We start from the raw sequence: 18832 nt of genomic DNA, 5'->3' as shown, positions 1-18832 counted from the left end.
CTCACATAAATATTTACAGAGTTGGAGCCCCAAGTTGTTAATCAAACTTCCAGTCATAATAGAAGTAGCTACCAGTAGAGAAGCTGCATTTGCCCAAACCCTTGATTAATACTTACTTCTTAGACAAAATATTTACAGGTAAAACAGAGACCTGTTAAAAATATTCTGATGTTCCATAACATTGCCAACATGCAGCAAGTCACTACTGTTACTCTGAGTTCAGCTGGGCACTGTATAAGACAGAAGGCCACGCACAGCTGTGGAAGCCATTTGGTTCATCAGATGCCAAAGTCCTGGGCATGGTGTTGAGCCCTATATGTTCTTCATCTCAAAGATGTTTCTTGGTGTCTTACATTCTTTCTTACGAATTGTTCCCCATACACCAGATATAAGTTAGCAGTTTTGGTTTGGTATAAAGCCCTAATATCATGAGCCTGTATATTTTTTCCAGTTTCTAATGTCTAAAAAGTATGTTGCTCTTTCACTGTAGATGCCTCTTTGTTGGATTTAGAGACATTTGATGTGCACACTTTATCAGATGCTCTCAAGAAGTATCTCCTGGACCTGCCAAATCCCATCATTCCAGCAGCTGTTTACAGTGACATGATTTCTGTGCCTCAAGGTATGATTATCACATTATTTCAAATGTCAGACAAAAAAGCTTTTACTAGGTTTCTGAATATCCTGTGGTCCAGCTGTCACCCACAGAACAGGGAAGATTGTACACAACCTGGCAGCATCTCAGAAAACATATATACCTTCACCACTTTTGATGAAAACTGTTTCAATTCAGATCTAGACATGCATTATTTAGTTACCTATTTAGCTAAACATAATGGAAAATATAAGGGATAACACAGTTCTCTTCATTTTAGTAAGTAGAATGACTGTAGAAAAACTGGGGGGAAAAATCAAGGACTTATCTGTATGCAGACAGCTAATTTTTAACTTTTTATCAGTGCTGACAAAGTAAATGTATTAGAGGTCATGGTGTTCTGTGGTACATTGGGAGTTGCAAATTATGAAGTGAGAAGTATGTGCATGTAAGATTCATCATCTACAGTGGTCATTTCAAACAAGTACAGCTTACAGGCTTTCAGCACGTGGGCCAAGTATTCTGTTATGTATCTCAGGACAGGATATTGTTACTGGTAACCTTCAAAGTTAGAACAGCACCTGTGAGACTTATCTAGTGCATCTTAGAATTACCCAATCATGTGTGATGCTAAACACAAGACAGACTTCTACCAGTACACTCTGAACACATTGTGGTTTTTACCAAAATGCGTATCTGTTTCCATTTGACTTTTAAATACTTGCTCTTTACTCTTCCCTGAGCATTTCACTTTTTTCAAAAGAAGAAAGAAGTCTTACAGCACTAATGAAGGACAGAATTTTTTTTTTCCCTGTAAAATTGATGCTTCCAAAGGAGTCATATATAGTTTCATTTTACTTCTTGAATGTTCTTGTGCTGATATCAAGAGCCTTTTATCTGTTTGCTTCCAGAAGTGCAGAGCTCAGAGGAATATGCTCAGTTGCTGAAGAAACTCATCAGATCTCCAAATATACCTCCCCAGTATTGGCTCACACTCCAGTATTTGCTCAAACATTTCCTCAGACTTTGTCAAGCCTCCAGCAAAAATCTCTTGAATGCAAGGTCTCTGGCTGAAATTTTCAGCCCTCTGCTTTTCAAATTCCAGATAGCAAGGTACATGGGTTATCTTTTTTATATTTTGTACTGTAAATATGGGTTAGTTATATACAAAAGTAAGCTTAATGAATTAATTTTCTGACCTTACTTCTAATGTGGAGGGCATTGTTGTAAATTTTTCCAATGTTTTTTGAATAATTCTAATGTAAAATTTTGCATTTTTCCTAGTTCTTACTGCCTAATCCATCTCTTGCAGCTCTGATAATACTGAACACCACATAAAAATCCTAGAGGTTTTAATCACAAGTGAATGGAATGAGAGACAGCCTGTACCAGGTAAAAACTATTTTTAATTTAAAAAGTTATATACCATTGTTTTCTTAAATATTAAAATTCAACTTAAGGACAGTAAATGCTCGTTGTTTTTCTTTTTTAATCAAACTTAATGCAAAAGTGCGTAATTACAGAACTAAATAGAAGTTGTTCATATGTTCTATAGTGGTGTGCAATATTTGTTTTATAAGAAATTGTCTTTTTCATTAAAACCATTTTAGTACCCATAGTTTGTACAGCCTTAGGACTTTAATTTCTTTTTCAGTAAACAGTGAATAGGAATTTGTGAATTGTTAAGACCTGTAAGCCAATAGAATGCATATCATACAGTGGTGGTGGGGTAAATTCTGGAGATTTTTTTTAACTTTCACTTTACTCCCAGGCAAATTTTCTTAGAACTACAATACCCCATAGAGATCATCGGAAGAAAGTAAGATTTCCCCCTTTATTTACATATATGTATGTTTTAAACCAGAGACTCAAAAGATTTATTTATCAATATCAATATACAACGCAGAAAATATTAAAACCCCATTCAGCAAAGTTAGATTACACTTGTATTGATTCTGTGAGTTAGCATCTAATTTAGTCAACAAACAGTAAAACCCACCTCTAATTTATGTAAAAATCCCCGGTTTTAAATCAAATATTTGGTAGAAGCAAGGCAGAGTTGCTAACTGTGTGCAAAGGAAATTATTAACACAGGGAGACTTTAGGTGTTAGCTTAAAGTAATTCGTTTTACAGCTTATTAACAGAGAATATCCGAACAAAGGATAGGGCAGTGGTGACCAGAACATTGTACAGGCTGTAGCTTTCCCACCTCTCTATTCAAAGTACAAGGTGAAGTTCATGGCAGTAGGTTTTGTAGGGCTGCTTAAGATTTGAAGAGCTAGAACACAGCAGCAGAAAAACAGCAGCAGGAAAATGCCTTATTTTTCGTATTTCAGGTAGGTGCATTGTATAATCCCCTCATCAACTAATGAACATTAGTTTAAAATGGCTAAGATTTTTGTTCCTACTGCTTTGATTAGGAGGCTTTTCCAACCTTGCCAGCTCTGTTAGTTAGGAACCTTCCCTAACATTTAGTGTACATCTCTTTTCAGCTAGTTTATACCTATTTGGTGTTGTTCAGTTTTGTCAAAATAGTTAAGCAGGCATTTCCAGAAATCACTGTGTATTTTTCTTCCTAATGCTTAATAGCAACCAGGAGAGTCCAGACTTTTAATGACTATTTGTCCTATTTTACTAAGAATCAGAAAGTAACTCCTAATTGTTAAAGAATTATTTTCTTTGCCACCTGTTATAAGCCTTAAAAAGCAAAATACATGATTGAATCCTCTAATAATCTAAAGAGTTTGCTAATAGCATTTTTTAAAATTATGTTTGCAAATGCTTTAGAGTATGTAGATTTATGTGGCTAGAGGCACTGATTGGGAGATTACAAAGGTAGAGTCAACAGTGAGTTTCTTAAGTTTCAAAGTGAGAGTTTCTTAAGTTGCACTTAAGAGATCACTTGGTTGCGTATCGTCCTGAGTTGCTTCATGTGAGGAAAGTATAAAAGTGAAACGTGTTGATGTTGGAACTACTAATGAGGACGAGGAGTCTAGTCATCTTTAGAGTATCGTTAGGGTGCTTGAAGAAATGTGGCTGTATTCATCAGATTTATAGTGTTTGACACTAAATTAATAATTATAATCTAACATCTGCTTGTTTTTAATATTGTTTCTGCATTAATTAATATTTACTAATGCAATAGTTTATTTTGAGGGTTCTCCTGGGATTTTTCATATGATCTGTTACAAAAATAGAACTACTTCCCTGTGCATTTCAATGTCCATCCTGGGCAGTGGAATGTTTTTTAGTAGAACATTTGCACATCCATTAATATGCTGAAAAAAACTTTCGAGATTTGTAGTCTGTGGTTAGCTAGCCTCTGCTCTTGGGCCTGCAAAGTGCTTGAATAATTTTCAAAAGTTGAGTCTTAATAGACTGTTATGTAAGTTTACAGGATTAGGACACGACTCTGTTTTGCACAGGAAAGTCTTTCAGGGACCTGATCCTCTGAAGTGCTCTGTTTTTATAGTTCTCATAGAATACTCTAAGATGTATTTTTCAGGATTATCATCTTCAAGATTATTGCTTGTGGTGGCTTGAGTTTTCATAAAAATTGTTTAGGGACATTGTAATAAAAGGAAGATCCCTAGAAAAGGTAACTTACTTGTCATATAAGTGTTCTGAGAATGACAATCTATAGTAGAATTTTAAAAGTGCAGAAGTTAAGAGGTTTTAAGCAGAAAGAATCTTACTTGTTGAAAATAATGTAATGACAACTAAGCGATAACAGGGAAGCCAATGCTGCCAGGTTTCCTCTCTTTTTCACAGGCTGGAGTGATAGCTTCCTCCTTTCTTTTTTCTTTCTGTTATTCTCAAGCCTGGATGAAAACATTCTGTCTAAAACGAGCTGTGCATGAAGTTTTAGTGGTATCTTATGCAGTACATAGATACATTAAATGTAGTGTTGGAGATAACTGGCCTGAATAGGGAGGAGATCTTTGCACAACTGTGGGGTTTTTTCTTATCCCACTAATTATCCTTCTTGCATCAAAGCAACAGAAAGTATGCAATTGGACCTTATATCTTATATATATATATCTTAAATTGGGCATCTTTAATTGGACATCTTATAGCTAGAGGGATGCTTTGCACACCGTGATGCAAAAACAGGAGTTACTCCTAGGCCAATACTTGATTTTTTTATCACAGAACAACTCTGGACTGATTTTTTTTTTTCTCTGTCACAGTGTTCAACAGCAAACTATGCATTTTAGTTTATGAATTAGAATAGTGCTTAGCCCTCCACAGAAGTTAAAGTAGTAAAGGTAAAATACCTGTTGTGCCTATGTGTGTGAAGACAAAGTAATGTTGCAGGAGAAGTAAGATTATGGAGAAATGGTTGGTGTTTTGAATAATTGGTAACCAGATCCATTTTCTGATTCCTGTCTCATTCTTCGAGTTTATCAGTAGGAGAGCCAAAAGATGGTGTTAGTGGGCAAGCTAGGTGATTTAGCATCCTGGTTTAACACCCCAACTTGATGAACAGCCACACAGGCTTTAATTTAAAGAGTAATGCTGATTTTACAGTCAGAAACAAAGTGCATGTCTCTAAATATGCTATTCAGAACAGTAGTATTAGCAGAAAATATCTTAATTTTAACAGATTATAGCTAACAGTGCTGCTTATGTCTCACAGAATCTCACACATCATACAGAGGTGTGAAGGTGTGTGTGCTTTTAGACGTAAATATTGAAAAATAGACTATATTTATGGGTATAGAGGACTGCATGTTTTTTTCCAGTTAATTTTCAAGGATTGTAAAGGCTCCTGGCTTTCCCATCTGGAGGAGGCCTGCCCTGTATGCAAGTCCCAGAGCCATCCATGGGGCCCAGCGGGTGCTCGGGCCAGCACAGTCAGTTTGGAGCTGGTAGCTGGGAAGGCAGGTCGTACAGAGGAAGGTGGGGTGATGGGAGAGTTGGGAGGTGATTTTCTGGGGGCAGCTCAGGGAGATGGGGGTCCTTTTGGCATCGGGGGGTGTTCAGGAGTGTGGAGTGGCTTCGGGTCTGTGAGATTAAGGTGTGTCTTATTGCAGGAAGGCAAAGAGGAAGGGGGACATGGCAGGAGAGCAAGGGGACGTGGGGAGCTGGTGGCATTGCAGGCAGACGGGCTGGTGAAGAGCAGAGGAAGAGCTACAGCACCAGGAAGGAGCTGCCATCCTGTACTGATGAATTGAAGCCTCTAATGGCCTGTGCGCTAACTCAAGCTGAGCTGCTTCATCTAGACTGTCTATCCCAGTTTATTCCTGTTTCCCAGGCTTGTAAATAACATTGTAAATAATGGCTCAAGCTACGAAATACTGCCATTTTAAGCATGAAGAGGTAGGTTTTACTACTCACAGGGTCATAGCTAAGAATGAGTGAGGTAATGAGACTGCCTTACACATTAACTGCTCACTTGCTGGGGATGGGGTGAGAGTCCTGGCAGTATTGCCAAGATGCAGACACTTTGCTTTTAGCTGCACAAAATATTGGCAAGCATGGTAGCATAGCAGCCAGAGCAGGGGAATGTAAAGGCTGATCCTGTTCCTCTTGGAATTGGGCACAAAGCTCCCCTGGACTGCTGTGGTGGTCAGGCTCAGCCCACAGTCCTGTCAGTAGTGTCTTGGGGACACAAACAGATATGTAGGAACACTGTCCCTTGTCAGGACTTTTCTGCATCATGTCACGGGCTTGGCTGGACTTTCAGCGGCACCAAGTGTGGTTCGGAGTGTGCAGAAGGCAGTCTGTCCTGGGGAGAGCTGATGCCGCACGGGAGGGATGTTGCGCATCCACGCATCACCCGGCAGAGGGCTCCCCTTCTAAGCTAATAAAAATCAGGCTTTATACCTGATTTAATGGAGAGCAGTGCTGTGTTAATCACCATGCTTAGGAATGCTGTATTCTTGGTTTAGGTTTTGACAGTAGTCTATGCTTTATGTTTCTCAATACCTAATTGAAAGTATTTGGTAAAACTGAAACAACATGTATGACGTTATTAGAATTTTTTACAGATTGATATATATGTGCGCATGTATATTTGTATGTAAGGATGCATAACACACACATGCAAGCCTGTCAAACCTGATCAGTTCTCCTCCTGCTTCATACATCATTTTTTAGCAAAAAAATGCTTCATAGATAGAAGAACACTGTGACTATGACTGCAAAAAATAGTAGGCTGCTTTCTGCAAATACAAATCTATAGATTCAATGGGCACTACTCAGGTTTTGAAATTTACATTTAAATACAAGTTAAGATAGGGCAATTGTGTGAAAATGCAGGTGTGTGCACACCAGTATCTTTTTTTGACAAGACGCTTGATTCCCTTCTGCAGGATGATTAGGAAGTCATTTTTGCACAAGGCACTGGAATCAAAAAAAAAAAAAAAATTGACTTAGGAACAAAGCCTTATCTTTTATCTCTGCGTGGGTACCTGTGCTTTTTAAAATGATAAACAGTTCAGTGAACTAGGTTGGGGTTGTCTTTTCTCCTTTGAGAATATGCTTCTGTGTTGTGGCCCTTTTAACCAAGAAGTGTTATCAACACCTTCTGTAATTGTAACAGTAAATAGGAGGCAAATCAGTTACTGCCAGAAGTTGGATTAGTTCAGAAACACAAGTTACCATCTCCATTTGAAGTAGGCTGTACCGTTGTGACTGTGCTGCTTTAAATTATATATAGAACTGACAATTATTCAAGTAGGGAAAGGCTAAAACTAGAAAAGCAAGGGATTGTTATAGGTGAAGCTAATCAATCAGCTGTAAAACATAAAAAACATACTGCAGATATTTGGGATTTCATTATTAGGCACAAGTGGTATTTTGTAGCATAGGAGAATTTTGGTAGGTGGAGTGTTTGGGAGCTGAATACTTTCCAATGCCATTTGACTACCGTAACGAGCACAAGCAGATCTCAGGGAACACAGCTACTGGAAGTTCTCACTGTTGCCAACAAGTGGGAGGAAAATATTAATCCCCTTCTCTTCTTTCTCTGAATTAAATCCTGTGGTCTGCTTCTCCTTTCCCTTTGAATTTATTTCCTTGTAAAAGTATAGCTGGCAAAGAAGTTAACCTCTGCAGGCAAAGGGAAGCAGGCTCTTCAGTTGCTGCTCTGTTCCTTTAGCAAGTCTGATCTCCACCAAACACTAAAGCAAGGAAAATACATTTGACCTAAAGTGCTCCCTCCCTGTACAGTCCCTTTGCCTGCCTGCCTGCCCAAGAAATAAACAGTCCTGATGTACTGGAAAACACCATGGATATGGACAGGTGTTTTTTCTACTATTTTCAGTTTAAGGAAATGGGTAAAATGCCTCACAGTGTCATGCTAAGGGTCTCTAAGCAGCACCTGTAGTTGTGATCCAGTGTGAGTGTGTAGGAGATGATGCTCTGCTTGCAAGCAGGCTATTTTGCTTGCACAGGGCTGCTCTGAGAGATGCAGTTCTTTTCAAGGAAGATTTTGATTCTGCTTTATTTCTGCAGTAAGTTAGCCACTTCCTGTATTTGGCTGTTGCTGTTCGTGGTGCTTTTCTTGACTTTAATACTGCACTCAGCAGCCCGTGACAGAGACTATTTTAAGGCTTTTTACAATGGTCTTCTCATTTACTTAGCTAAAATGAGAAAGTTAGCCCTGCATTGGCCACTTGTTAGCTGATGACAACTTTTACTTTGAATCTGGCTCCCCCTCCCCCACCTGAAATCCCTGGCTCAGCAAATATTTGAACCTGCCCAAGTTAATCATGAAACTGAGATCTTTATCTGAGACATGCAAGCTACCGAGGGTGGTGGTTTCTTTTTTTTTTTTTCCACAGTACTAAACTCAGGTTCACTTTTTAATGATGAACCAGAGTGAGTGGATACCTTCTGCACAGCACAGAGCTTTAAGCAGTTAAGAAGAGAGAGAAGGCTTGGATTTTCTCACTGCGTGTTACAGCTCTTTTAGGGATTTTTATGGAACATTGGTTGGAAAGCAGAGTAATCTCTTTTTCAGAATTTTTTTTTTCTTCATTGCTTCAGAGAAGCTTCCTAGTAAAAGGAGTTGTGGAGGGGTTTTTTAAGCAAGATTTTTATAAGAGGAAACCAATTAATTTTTCAGGTTATTGGATTGTATTTTCAGGCTGTATTACAAGGGTGAGCATTTGTGATGCATAATTTACAAAGTAAGTGATTTTGAATTTCTGTGTTTTCTTTTTCACCTCGTGGAAGTATTTTACTGTAACTGATTACCAGGTACAGCTTTCATGGTCTTAAGATACGTGAATGAAAGCCAAGTACCTCAGTACCTCTCCAGGTTATATAGGGAATGGGGAATCACCTATCTGCCTCCTGTCTTTTCTTGCCTGCAAGCTATACTGGTCCGAGCTGAGCACTAACCTAATTATACAGGTGTGGGCAGTCCAAAACTTGGCCACCAGTGAAACCCTGGGGAAGTAATTTTTCCTGAAAGCCTTTATTCAATGGAATAAAAAATGTTACTGATTCCACATGAGACCTAAATGCAGCAATATAGTCTTTGTAGGAAATCTTTGTAACTTAATTTAAATAATTACCTTGGCAACTCAACTGTTTGGGTAGCAGGTGGGCTAAACCTCCAAGTTCAGTGTTTGGACTTGTGTCTGCGATGATTTTAAGTATCCTATTTCGTTTTGGAAATGGAAGGAATCTTTGGAGCATGTCTACCTAAACAGGGAGGGGAGAGTCTACTTCAGAATGAATTTACGTTTGTTAACGTATAAAGCAAACTAGCATGCATTTTTTTGTAGCTGTTGGTACTCCAGACATGTTCTTGTATGTTAATGCTTGTCTAAAAGGGGTAAGCTGCTGCGGGGCACAGAGGGGAGGTAGATATGTGTGAAATATTTGGGAAGGATATAAATTGTGTTAATTTTTTTAATGAGTATTTGTGAGATGGAACACATTTCAGCCACACCAGGATTTCTTATGATGTAGGCAAAGAAAGTTGCTACAGCTACTCTTTGTTGTGGTTATTTTTGGTATCTGGTTTTCTGCCCCCATAGACTATAGTGAGTATAAAGCATTCACATTGCTTTAGATAGCATTCTGCTCTGGAATTAATAGTCTATTCTGTGCATGTTTCTTCCAAGAGGTCTGAGAGAGTTACAATCAGCGATGGGGGGCAGTTAAGAGGAATATTTCTAAATGGTAGGAGGATACTGATGACATCAAGTCAAGTGAGGAAGGAGACACTGACAAGGGACTCTTGCTTTTAAAAATAGTTAACTTGATAAATATCTCAATGAGAACAGGGTAGAGAAACAGTGTGAAAAGGCAGACTAAATCTTGTTGTATCCTGACAGACTGGCTTTTTATGTTCAGCAAAATCACTTTTCAAGATCTTGCTCAGGTTTACTTTCTTCCACGGTTTAAGCAAGTCTGCTGAATGTAAAAGTACAATATTTGTTTTTTAGCTTTCAAAATTAGTTAATCTAGATCGATTGGAATTGTATTTTATTACAAAATGATAAGGGGGGGAAGACATCTCTGCAGTAAGCACGTTTTATGTAATAATACCAAGTATATCAGACCTGTGTGTCCATTAAAATAATAGAAATCTGCACAGTTTAAAAACATAATCCATATTTCATTATGTGGAGATATATATGTCTGTATGTGTATGTATGTGTAAAATGAGTATGTAATGGCTATACACACACACACACACGCACACACACACAGAGTCATGCTCTTTTCCCTTCTCCCTTCTGCATCTTTAATATGTACAGTAGGTCCAGAAGCCTTTTAAAGCTTTTTGAATGGTAAAGTTCAGGCATCCAAGCAGGAGAATGCAACTGAGATGTGACCGACCTACTTCTAAAGGGAGCTGCCCTGTGTGTGAGTGTGTGTGTGTGTTGTGTGCGCGTGTGTGTAAGAGCTACGTGCTGCAGCATATCAGCCTTTTGTCATCCTGCCAGGATTGGACTGTACCATGCTGCAAAGTCAGGAAAACGAGCCGGGAACACAGGCGAGGAGAGCCCACTCGCTCCTTTTGTTTGTAATACCAGGTTTATATTGCAGTTCTGCTAAATGTAGATTCTTTCCGAAACTGAAATTGTTTTAAGGTTAATGTAGAACAAAATGATGAAACGGGAGTGGTCTGGTGACATTATTTTGACATGATTGGCTGAGGATTATGATGTAATAGCTTACAGTGCAGCCCCTTATAGGTTTTAAAATGAATTCCAAGACACCATTACAAAGAGAGCCTGACTCTTTTCTTGTATCTGAGCTTACTCAGTGAAACTCATACAAATGTACAATACTGTTTGGAATATGGAAGAACTGGATATAGAATATCCTAAGACAGATATAAATTGTGGCACAGACTTGATGTTTTACATAGAAATGGATCCACCAGGTAAAACTGTAGTCTTATTATGGAAGGCTTAATTCATTTTGGTCTTTACAGTAGCTGCTGAAGAATTCTTAGTGGATATGCAGGATTTCTTTACTTTTTCATTGATACAAATAGTTTTTCTTTTTCCTTTCTTTCATAAATTAGAATTAAATTGTGGTTTAGTGCATGGTTATAGTAATTAGAATCTTAATCTGTAGAAATACCTGTCTGCTTACTTAATTGAATTTTTACTGAATTGACCTGTTTCTGTTTTGATTTTATTCGGTCAGATGTAGTTCTAGTTCTGCTATTATATCATAAAAATCTTGTATTTTATTATTATTTTTGCTATCTCTGTTCCACACTGTGACTAAAAGGAGATGCTATAGTAACACTTTTATTTCCTGAAACAGTGATTGCAAATCATTGTTTTGGATTGTTTGAGGAAAAACAGATTGTAAAATCTAGCAATATTAATTGAATACCTGATATAGCATCATTTTTTCATATAATATAAAAATATTATGCTATCTTGATATTCATTGCAACTTTAAAAACATCGTCTTTTGTATCCGGTCATAATATACAGGACAGGGACGTCCGTAAGGAATGATGTACTTACTGGAGAACTGAAAGAGCTGGGTTGATTTTTAATGCTGATTCCAGTGTAGTCCCCCTTGCTACTAAGTCAGGAGTGCTGCAGTATCTTCTCTGGCACCCACTGGTATACGTATGCAGCTTTGACATTGAGAAAAGGGGGATGTGGTTTTTAATCAGTCCTGGCATTTGGAACACAATTTATTCTGTGGAATACTAAGATTAACACAAGGGATATTTGGGTCACAGATGGGTTTCTTAAAGTGGTTTTTTGGCAAATCATCACACAGAATGCTGAGGATCACAAAACCCCAATTCTTCTTAAAATATACAGTATTGCTGTGGGTTTGCATCTCTTATTACTCAGCTTCTAGGTGAGGAAGTAGCAACATTCCTCTAAGATCATTACATAGGAGGAAAAAAAAAGAAATTTTACATGTTTTATTATTTATATTCACCTGGACATAGTGGAAGAAGGTAAAAGCAAACTTTAGAATTTTTTTTTCTCAAATGCTTTCTTCACAGGGGGAGGAGATGAGTATGGTGTTATATTTTGCTTAAAATATATTATTGCAAGAGTAACCTATTTGTTTGATACAGTACATCTTTCTTGTTGAATTATATTGTTTTCAGTAAAATACCTTGATTCCTCTAATGTCTTTTAAAGACTGTTAGTGATGGAAAACTCTATTTTGTAACTATTCTTTTTTTTTTTTTTTTCTTGTTCATGTAGTAATGTGTAATTTCAAGGAATATATGGTCAGGTTTCAATGAGTTATCAACTTTTTTTTTGCCCTTTCATCTGCAGCACTGCCTCCTAAGCCACCGAAACCTAATACTGTAACTAACAACGGCATGAATAACAACATGTCATTACAAGATGCTGAATGGTACTGGGGAGATATCTCAAGGTAAATCAGCTCAAGACATGTATTTCTTACGTTTGACTTTATGTTCTTGCTATGCTATTCTGTGTGTATTATGCTTAAGTATAGAAAAATTACACTTCTAAGAGCCATTTTTAGGTTATTTTCCAACACAAAAATATTACGGTTGGTTTTATTCCAAACATGACTAAAAAGTTACTGGCAGTCAGTTAGAATGTAGTACATGAAATTATTGTTCTGTTACTTTAAGACAGCTATATGAAATGCTAGCATGAAAGGACAACACCAAGAAATAAGTGTTTTCTTCTTGTCTTTCATCCAGAACTTCAACTGTAGGCACAATAGTTAACAAGCCAGACTAACAAGTGCTATATATTAGCAACATTTTTAACTGTACTATATATAGGTACGTTAGACCAGCACTGGCTGCTCCAATTGTGCAGGCTTGTATGAACAAGCAGAAAGACCTTTGCATGAATATAATTTTGTCCAGCAGTGAGAGGACATAGAATATACCATTTTTATATCCCAGTTGTTCTCCAGCAATGTTAAATAAGCTATTAAATAACTGTATTTATTAATATGGAGATCAAGAAGGCTTCTAAAACCACTAATTTTAAAACAGAAGAATTTAGAGCACAGTGAGAGGATAAATGAGTGAGAAATAGCTGAAATGATTGGATACTTTTGCTTTCATTTTAGAGAAGAAGTAAATGAGAAGCTTCGAGACACTGCTGATGGTACCTTTTTGGTACGAGACGCTTCAACCAAAATGCATGGGGACTACACACTTACGCTAAGGTAAGATTAGTTACACTAGTTCTGTAATACTTGACAGTAAAATGCAATATGGCATTTAAAATACAGTGTTCTTTAGGAAATAGTACTTGAAGCATGCCTAACTTTTCAACAAACTTTATTTGCAGGAAAGGAGGAAATAACAAATTAATCAAAATATTTCATCGAGATGGAAAATATGGCTTTTCTGACCCATTAACTTTCAACTCAGTGGTCGAGCTAATAAACCACTACCGGACTGAATCTCTAGCCCAGTATAATCCTAAACTGGATGTAAAATTACTGTATCCAGTATCTAAGTACCAGCAGGTAATTTGGTCTGTTTTCTTTGTGTTTCACTTAAATACAGAGAAATTACTGCAGACTGGGGAGTCATTTATCATGAAGAACTTCAGCTCTGTTAATATTTGAAAAAAAAAGTGGGTATAAAAATGGATATTTTTGTTTAAAACTAACTCCACAGTTTGCATATACGTAATTAAAACTTTAAATACTGCAGATACTTTATTAAGAAATAAACTTATGTTAATAAATATCCCACTCATTAATGATGGAATACATCATTTTCAGTATAAAGCTGAACACTTGCAATGCAAAATTGCTTTTTGTCATTAATTTCTCATTTGCATATTATGCGTATAGTATATTATATCTCCATGTTGATGAAAGAGGAGTCACATTTACCATGTAACTATCTAGGCATTTTTAAGCAGTTTTATCCTGAAAATCTGTGCAATATAATTGTTTCTTTACGGAATATCTTTCCTTCTGCTCATCATTCCAGGATCAAGTTGTAAAAGAGGATAGCATTGAAGCAGTGGGAAAGAAATTACATGAATATAATACCCAGTTCCAAGAAAAAAGCCGAGAATATGACAGACTCTATGAAGACTACACAAGAACATCTCAGGTGAGCTAGATTTGAAACCAAAGGGAGAATGGAAGACTTCTGTAGATTTAGAATAATATTATTGTAAATTCATGCTGCCATCTTCCTCCATCCTCCTCCCTTCCGCCACCACTACCATTGCCCACAAGAGGAAACATATCTGATGTGCTTGCTCAGTATCGTAAAATCACTTACTCATGTTTGAACAGTCACCACCTGTAACCTAACCCACCCTGTGCCCAAGTCTGACACCTGCATCCAAAGCAAGCACAGAACTATCTTGATGTACCAACCCTTCTGCATACTGACCTCATCAAGCTGAGTTACGGTTTTCAAGGCACATTTGCAGGGAAGCATTGTATTTTATTACTAGTCTTTGAAGGGTCTCGTTTCATCTATGCAGGGTAGAGAGATGATGTGTGTAGATACAGTGCAGGAATGAAAAGCTGCCTCTGGCCTTCTTTCAACTTAATCAGTTATTAGCCAAGTCTTGAAGTGCCAGTGACTTACTGCAGTTTTCCAGACCCAGAATCAAGACTGCTTCTTAAAGTGTGCAGGAAATACGCCTAAAAATAATTGAAGAAAGGTGGAGAAGTGCAGGCAACTTGAACTAATGGCTTAAAAGACTTGGCTATCAACTAGCTATGTAGGGGCAGGAGGATGGACTAGATGACCTCTTGAGACCTGTCCGGGCCAATATCTTACACTTTTATTTCAGAAAGCCCGATGTGCTTCTAAGGACATTAGTTGGTACAAAGGGCAAAGTGCATTGCCGTATGGCTCTAATCATCGCAAATAAAACTTATTTATGCAAAACAAAGATTGTAGCTAGCTCTTTGTCTAGCATTTTTTCTTTCTTGGAAAACCTCATCATGGAAAGCCTCATCATGGCAGCCTTTTGCACAGGCCTGTTCTGTCTGTGTAATAAGGCTCTGCAGACAGAATGCATTCTGGTAAAGAAATATTGAAGTCTTCTTTTACAATATACTGAAGTGTTTTTGTGATACCAGCCAATAAATCATCCCCTCTGTCACATAACAACTGTAATAACAATTATTTTATTTTCAGGAAATTCAAATGAAAAGAACAGCTATTGAAGCATTTAATGAAACAATAAAAATATTTGAAGAGCAGTGCCAGACGCAAGAAAGATACAGTAAGGAATACATTGAAAAATTTAAACGGGAAGGAAATGAAAAAGAAATACAAAGGTCAGTATTTGTATTTGCATTTCAGATTGTATGATTTTGAAGAAACAAACAATGACAAGTATGGGTCTGCCTAAAACTAAAGCAAGATGGCAAGTTTAAAGTTGTTCAGTTATAAGCAAAGAAGCCTCAAATGGGGTAGATGTGAACTTGCAAAATGTATAGCTACATCTAGAGAAATAATCTGTTCTCTTAAGTGTCTGCACCGCTAAATAGCAGATTATGAAGTTATGAATAAGACATCATCAGAGTGTAACCTACCACATTATTCCATTCAGAATTATGCACAACTATGAAAAACTGAAGTCTCGAATAAGTGAAATTGTGGACAGCAGGCGTAGATTAGAAGAGGATTTAAAGAAGCAAGCAGCTGAGTATAGAGAGATAGACAAGCGTATGAACAGCATTAAGCCAGACCTCATACAGCTGAGGAAGACAAGAGATCAGTACTTGATGTAAGTATCATTACGAATTAAGAAATTTTTTTTTAAAAGTTTTTTTTTAATTGGTATCCAACTTCTGTGACTAAAACTTAATTTTATTTGCAATTATTGTCCAGGTGGCTGACTCAAAAAGGTGTTCGGCAAAAGAAGCTAAATGAATGGCTTGGAAATGAAAATACAGAAGAGTGAGTATTAAAAGATTTAAATATTACTGGTATTTCAAACCATCATATGCAAAAGTGAGATAAAGCATATTTAATTCCTGGACCACACAGAGGAAATCTCAAGCCTAGGTCTCCAGTAACAATGCACACTGTTAACACATGGCAGCCTACACAGTACAAGTATTAGAAAGGACTTTGTCTCACCCCCTACTCTCCATTATTCAGGGAAGTGCATAATCAAGTTACTATAGCAAAGCACCCAGAATGTAACCTGTGTCTTTACTCTTACCAGCCAAATGAAGATCATAAGGTGTTAGTATCTGATAGAGATGCCATATGGATGGATAAATTGTTCAGAAGGTCTCTTAGGCATGGGCAGGCTTTTTCCAAATTTCAAGCGTTGGTACCATGGTGTTTTCTAGTATAGTGGTACCCACATCAGTATATCACATTGCTATTGCAGATGATAAAATTATATATGCTGAAGAGTGGTCCTTCTCTGGGTTTGTGGTCTGTTTAATTTTTCTGGGAAATGGCAGGATAGTATTCAGTCATTTCAAGCAATTCAGTTTAGTATAGGTTCTGACAGGGGCTTGGCTAATGAATATGTTTCACTTCATTCCTGGGAAAAAAGCAAAAAGCACCTGGGTGGTGTGAATTTAGACCAAATTTAAACAAAAGCAAGCCACAAAATAGTATCAAAAGTGTAGTAACAGTGAAGAATGAACAAATAGAAAACCAAAGTTGTCTGAGTAATATTCGTATCAACATTTTCTGCCTATGTAGTTTCTTGTGCATGCCTTTTACACTGCCTGGCTGAACATACAGCAAAAGCAGCAGACTGACAACGACTGTTTAGTAGATTTACATTCTAGCATTCTCCACATCTGTTTTAATTTGGCTTGGTTTATTGAGTCTCCTACTGTTGTCCTGGAAATTGTGCATCTCTGCTGTGGCTGCACTGATAGAAGCAGGGGATAAAAATGGCATACACGTTTTAAAGCCATGCTGTTTACTCAGTCTTAGCACAGCTCAAAGATGACCTGATGGAGAATATGTAGGCACCTGTTTCCAGTAGTGGTCCCATCAGCTAAACAGTAGACAAAGAACAATGCCAGGCCATGGTTTTAGTGTAGCATCAAAATAGTAAGTAAAACTGTTTAAAGAAAGTCTTCCTCTTCTCTCACTCTGTGACTCTTCTTGCCAGTGAGTCTGGTAAGTGCTCAGGTTTCTGCTGAAAAATTAAACTTTCAGAATATGACTTTTTTCCTAAAGCTGTAATGCAGAAAAAATCAAAATAATGAGCTGCAGGAAAAACAGGAATCGCTTTCTCTAGGTGCTGGTTGAAAATAGAGCCACTACTGAATGCATTTGAATATCATACAGGACAAAGGAATATGATGGGATAAGGGACCTAGAGAGGGTGTCATCTGAAACAAAAGAACCCTTCCTCTTTCTAAGAAACTGAATTCTGTGTGAGATTGCTGATTTCTGTAGACTACTTCAAGAATCTTCAGAAAGACAGAACTGTGGATGAGTGAGAAGCCATGTTTTCTTAGACCAAGGAAAGCTGATTAAAAACCTGTTGCAGGTATAATAAATACATTAGCCAAACACAGACCGATGGCAAGCTGAGCAGGAGAGGCAGGGCCCACCAGTGCAGGCTGCTGGGGGAGTGGGGAGCTCTGGAACAGCAGAATATCAAAGTGGTGTCCACACAGCTGAATGAGAGACATCATCTTTCATGGTGGGCTTTAGCTCAGAGGGTTCTCTGTAACTCCGAATCAGCTTTATACGTAGTGGCTGTCTTGGTAGAAAAAGCCCTATATGCTCTTCTCATAATCTGGTTATAAAGAGAGAGAGAGAGCACTCTACTATTCCACCCTTTCCACAAAGCCATCCCCCCTATAAATAATTAATCTGTCTACCTGTACAACTGCTCATAGGTTTCCCAAGCAGCAGCTTTAGTTGATACATTGCATGATTTTTCACTGCTGACCAAGTGTTCTGATCTTTGGAAATGAAGCTGACTCAGAGGGTATTGATTTCATTGTGCTTGCTATTTACCAAAAAAGTGAGCAACGGTAGAAGTACAGAAGTGCTCGCAGCAGATTCTGAAAGATAACACAGCATCCTTTTATATCCTTCTTCAGATTTACATGAGGGTTTTTAAAAGAAACAAGAACCAGAACTTATATTTTATTTTTATTCAGTGGTTGGAATGGTGCAGTATTACATGATTTACATCCTTAGTTTTACCTGGGAGGCATCCTACTAACCACTGACTGACATTTTTTTAAGTAATATGAAATATGGACTACTTAATTCATGGATTTTGCTCTGCTATGTGTTTCACAAACACATTTTGTCCTATTTCAACAGCCAGTACTCTATGGTAGAAGATGATGAGGACTTGCCCCATCATGATGAGAGAACGTGGAATGTGGGAAATATCAATAGAAGCCAAGCTGAAAATCTGCTGCGGGGAAAGCGAGATGGAACATTCCTTGTTCGAGAGAGCAGCAAACAAGGCTGCTATGCCTGCTCTGTTGTGTACGTACCCTAATTTGTGAATGATATAACCAACATTTGAGGCACTTACCTTGAGCCAGGGGCAGGTAGACACTTGCATATGCATGGATCTCATTGGACCTTTGGGATGAGAAGCAGACCAACAAGTCCTGAGGCCATCCTTATTGCTGCTCCGTTTCCTACGCAGCTCAGACCTGTGCCACTCCCACAGATGAGCCTCATGCAGAAGAAGGGAAACCAAAGCATGGATGCACTCCTTTATGTGCAGCTGCTAAGTCCTGCCTATCTCCTGCCTCCCTAAGTTAACACAACGTCTGGGAATTTGGGTTAAACCTAGGCTTTTACCATTATCCCACTAGAGAAGACAGGAATTCTATGTAGTGAC

General features: G+C 37.8%; 1 protein-coding gene across 6 annotated transcripts in view; it reads left to right on the top strand.

Annotated features, from left to right (window-relative positions):
- The window catches only part of PIK3R1 (phosphoinositide-3-kinase regulatory subunit 1), a 61397-nt gene that overhangs the window by 37935 nt on the left and 4630 nt on the right, over window positions 1-18832 (top strand). Inside the window, exons 5-15 of one of the 6 annotated variants that reach the window (XM_050912514.1) lie at window positions 491-622; window positions 1507-1708; window positions 1908-1987; window positions 12335-12437; window positions 13116-13214; window positions 13340-13520; window positions 13996-14121; window positions 15169-15311; window positions 15587-15763; window positions 15868-15936; window positions 18298-18468. In XM_050912514.1, coding sequence (XP_050768471.1) covers window positions 491-622; window positions 1507-1708; window positions 1908-1987; window positions 12335-12437; window positions 13116-13214; window positions 13340-13520; window positions 13996-14121; window positions 15169-15311; window positions 15587-15763; window positions 15868-15936; window positions 18298-18468 — 1483 coding nt within the window. Of the gene's footprint in view, window positions 1-490; window positions 623-1506; window positions 1709-1907; window positions 1988-8718; window positions 8735-9659; window positions 9682-10844; window positions 10951-12334; window positions 12438-13115; window positions 13215-13339; window positions 13521-13995; window positions 14122-15168; window positions 15312-15586; window positions 15764-15867; window positions 15937-18297; window positions 18469-18832 lie in introns of those variants that run through there. The other 5 variants (XM_050912516.1, XM_050912519.1, XM_050912515.1 and 2 more) reach the window with 5 other exon arrangements.

This window comes from Gymnogyps californianus, chromosome Z, assembly GCF_018139145.2.
Source record: "Gymnogyps californianus isolate 813 chromosome Z, ASM1813914v2, whole genome shotgun sequence".
Lineage (NCBI taxonomy): Eukaryota > Metazoa > Chordata > Aves > Accipitriformes > Cathartidae > Gymnogyps > Gymnogyps californianus.
This window is presented reverse-complemented; position numbering and strand designations above follow the sequence as displayed.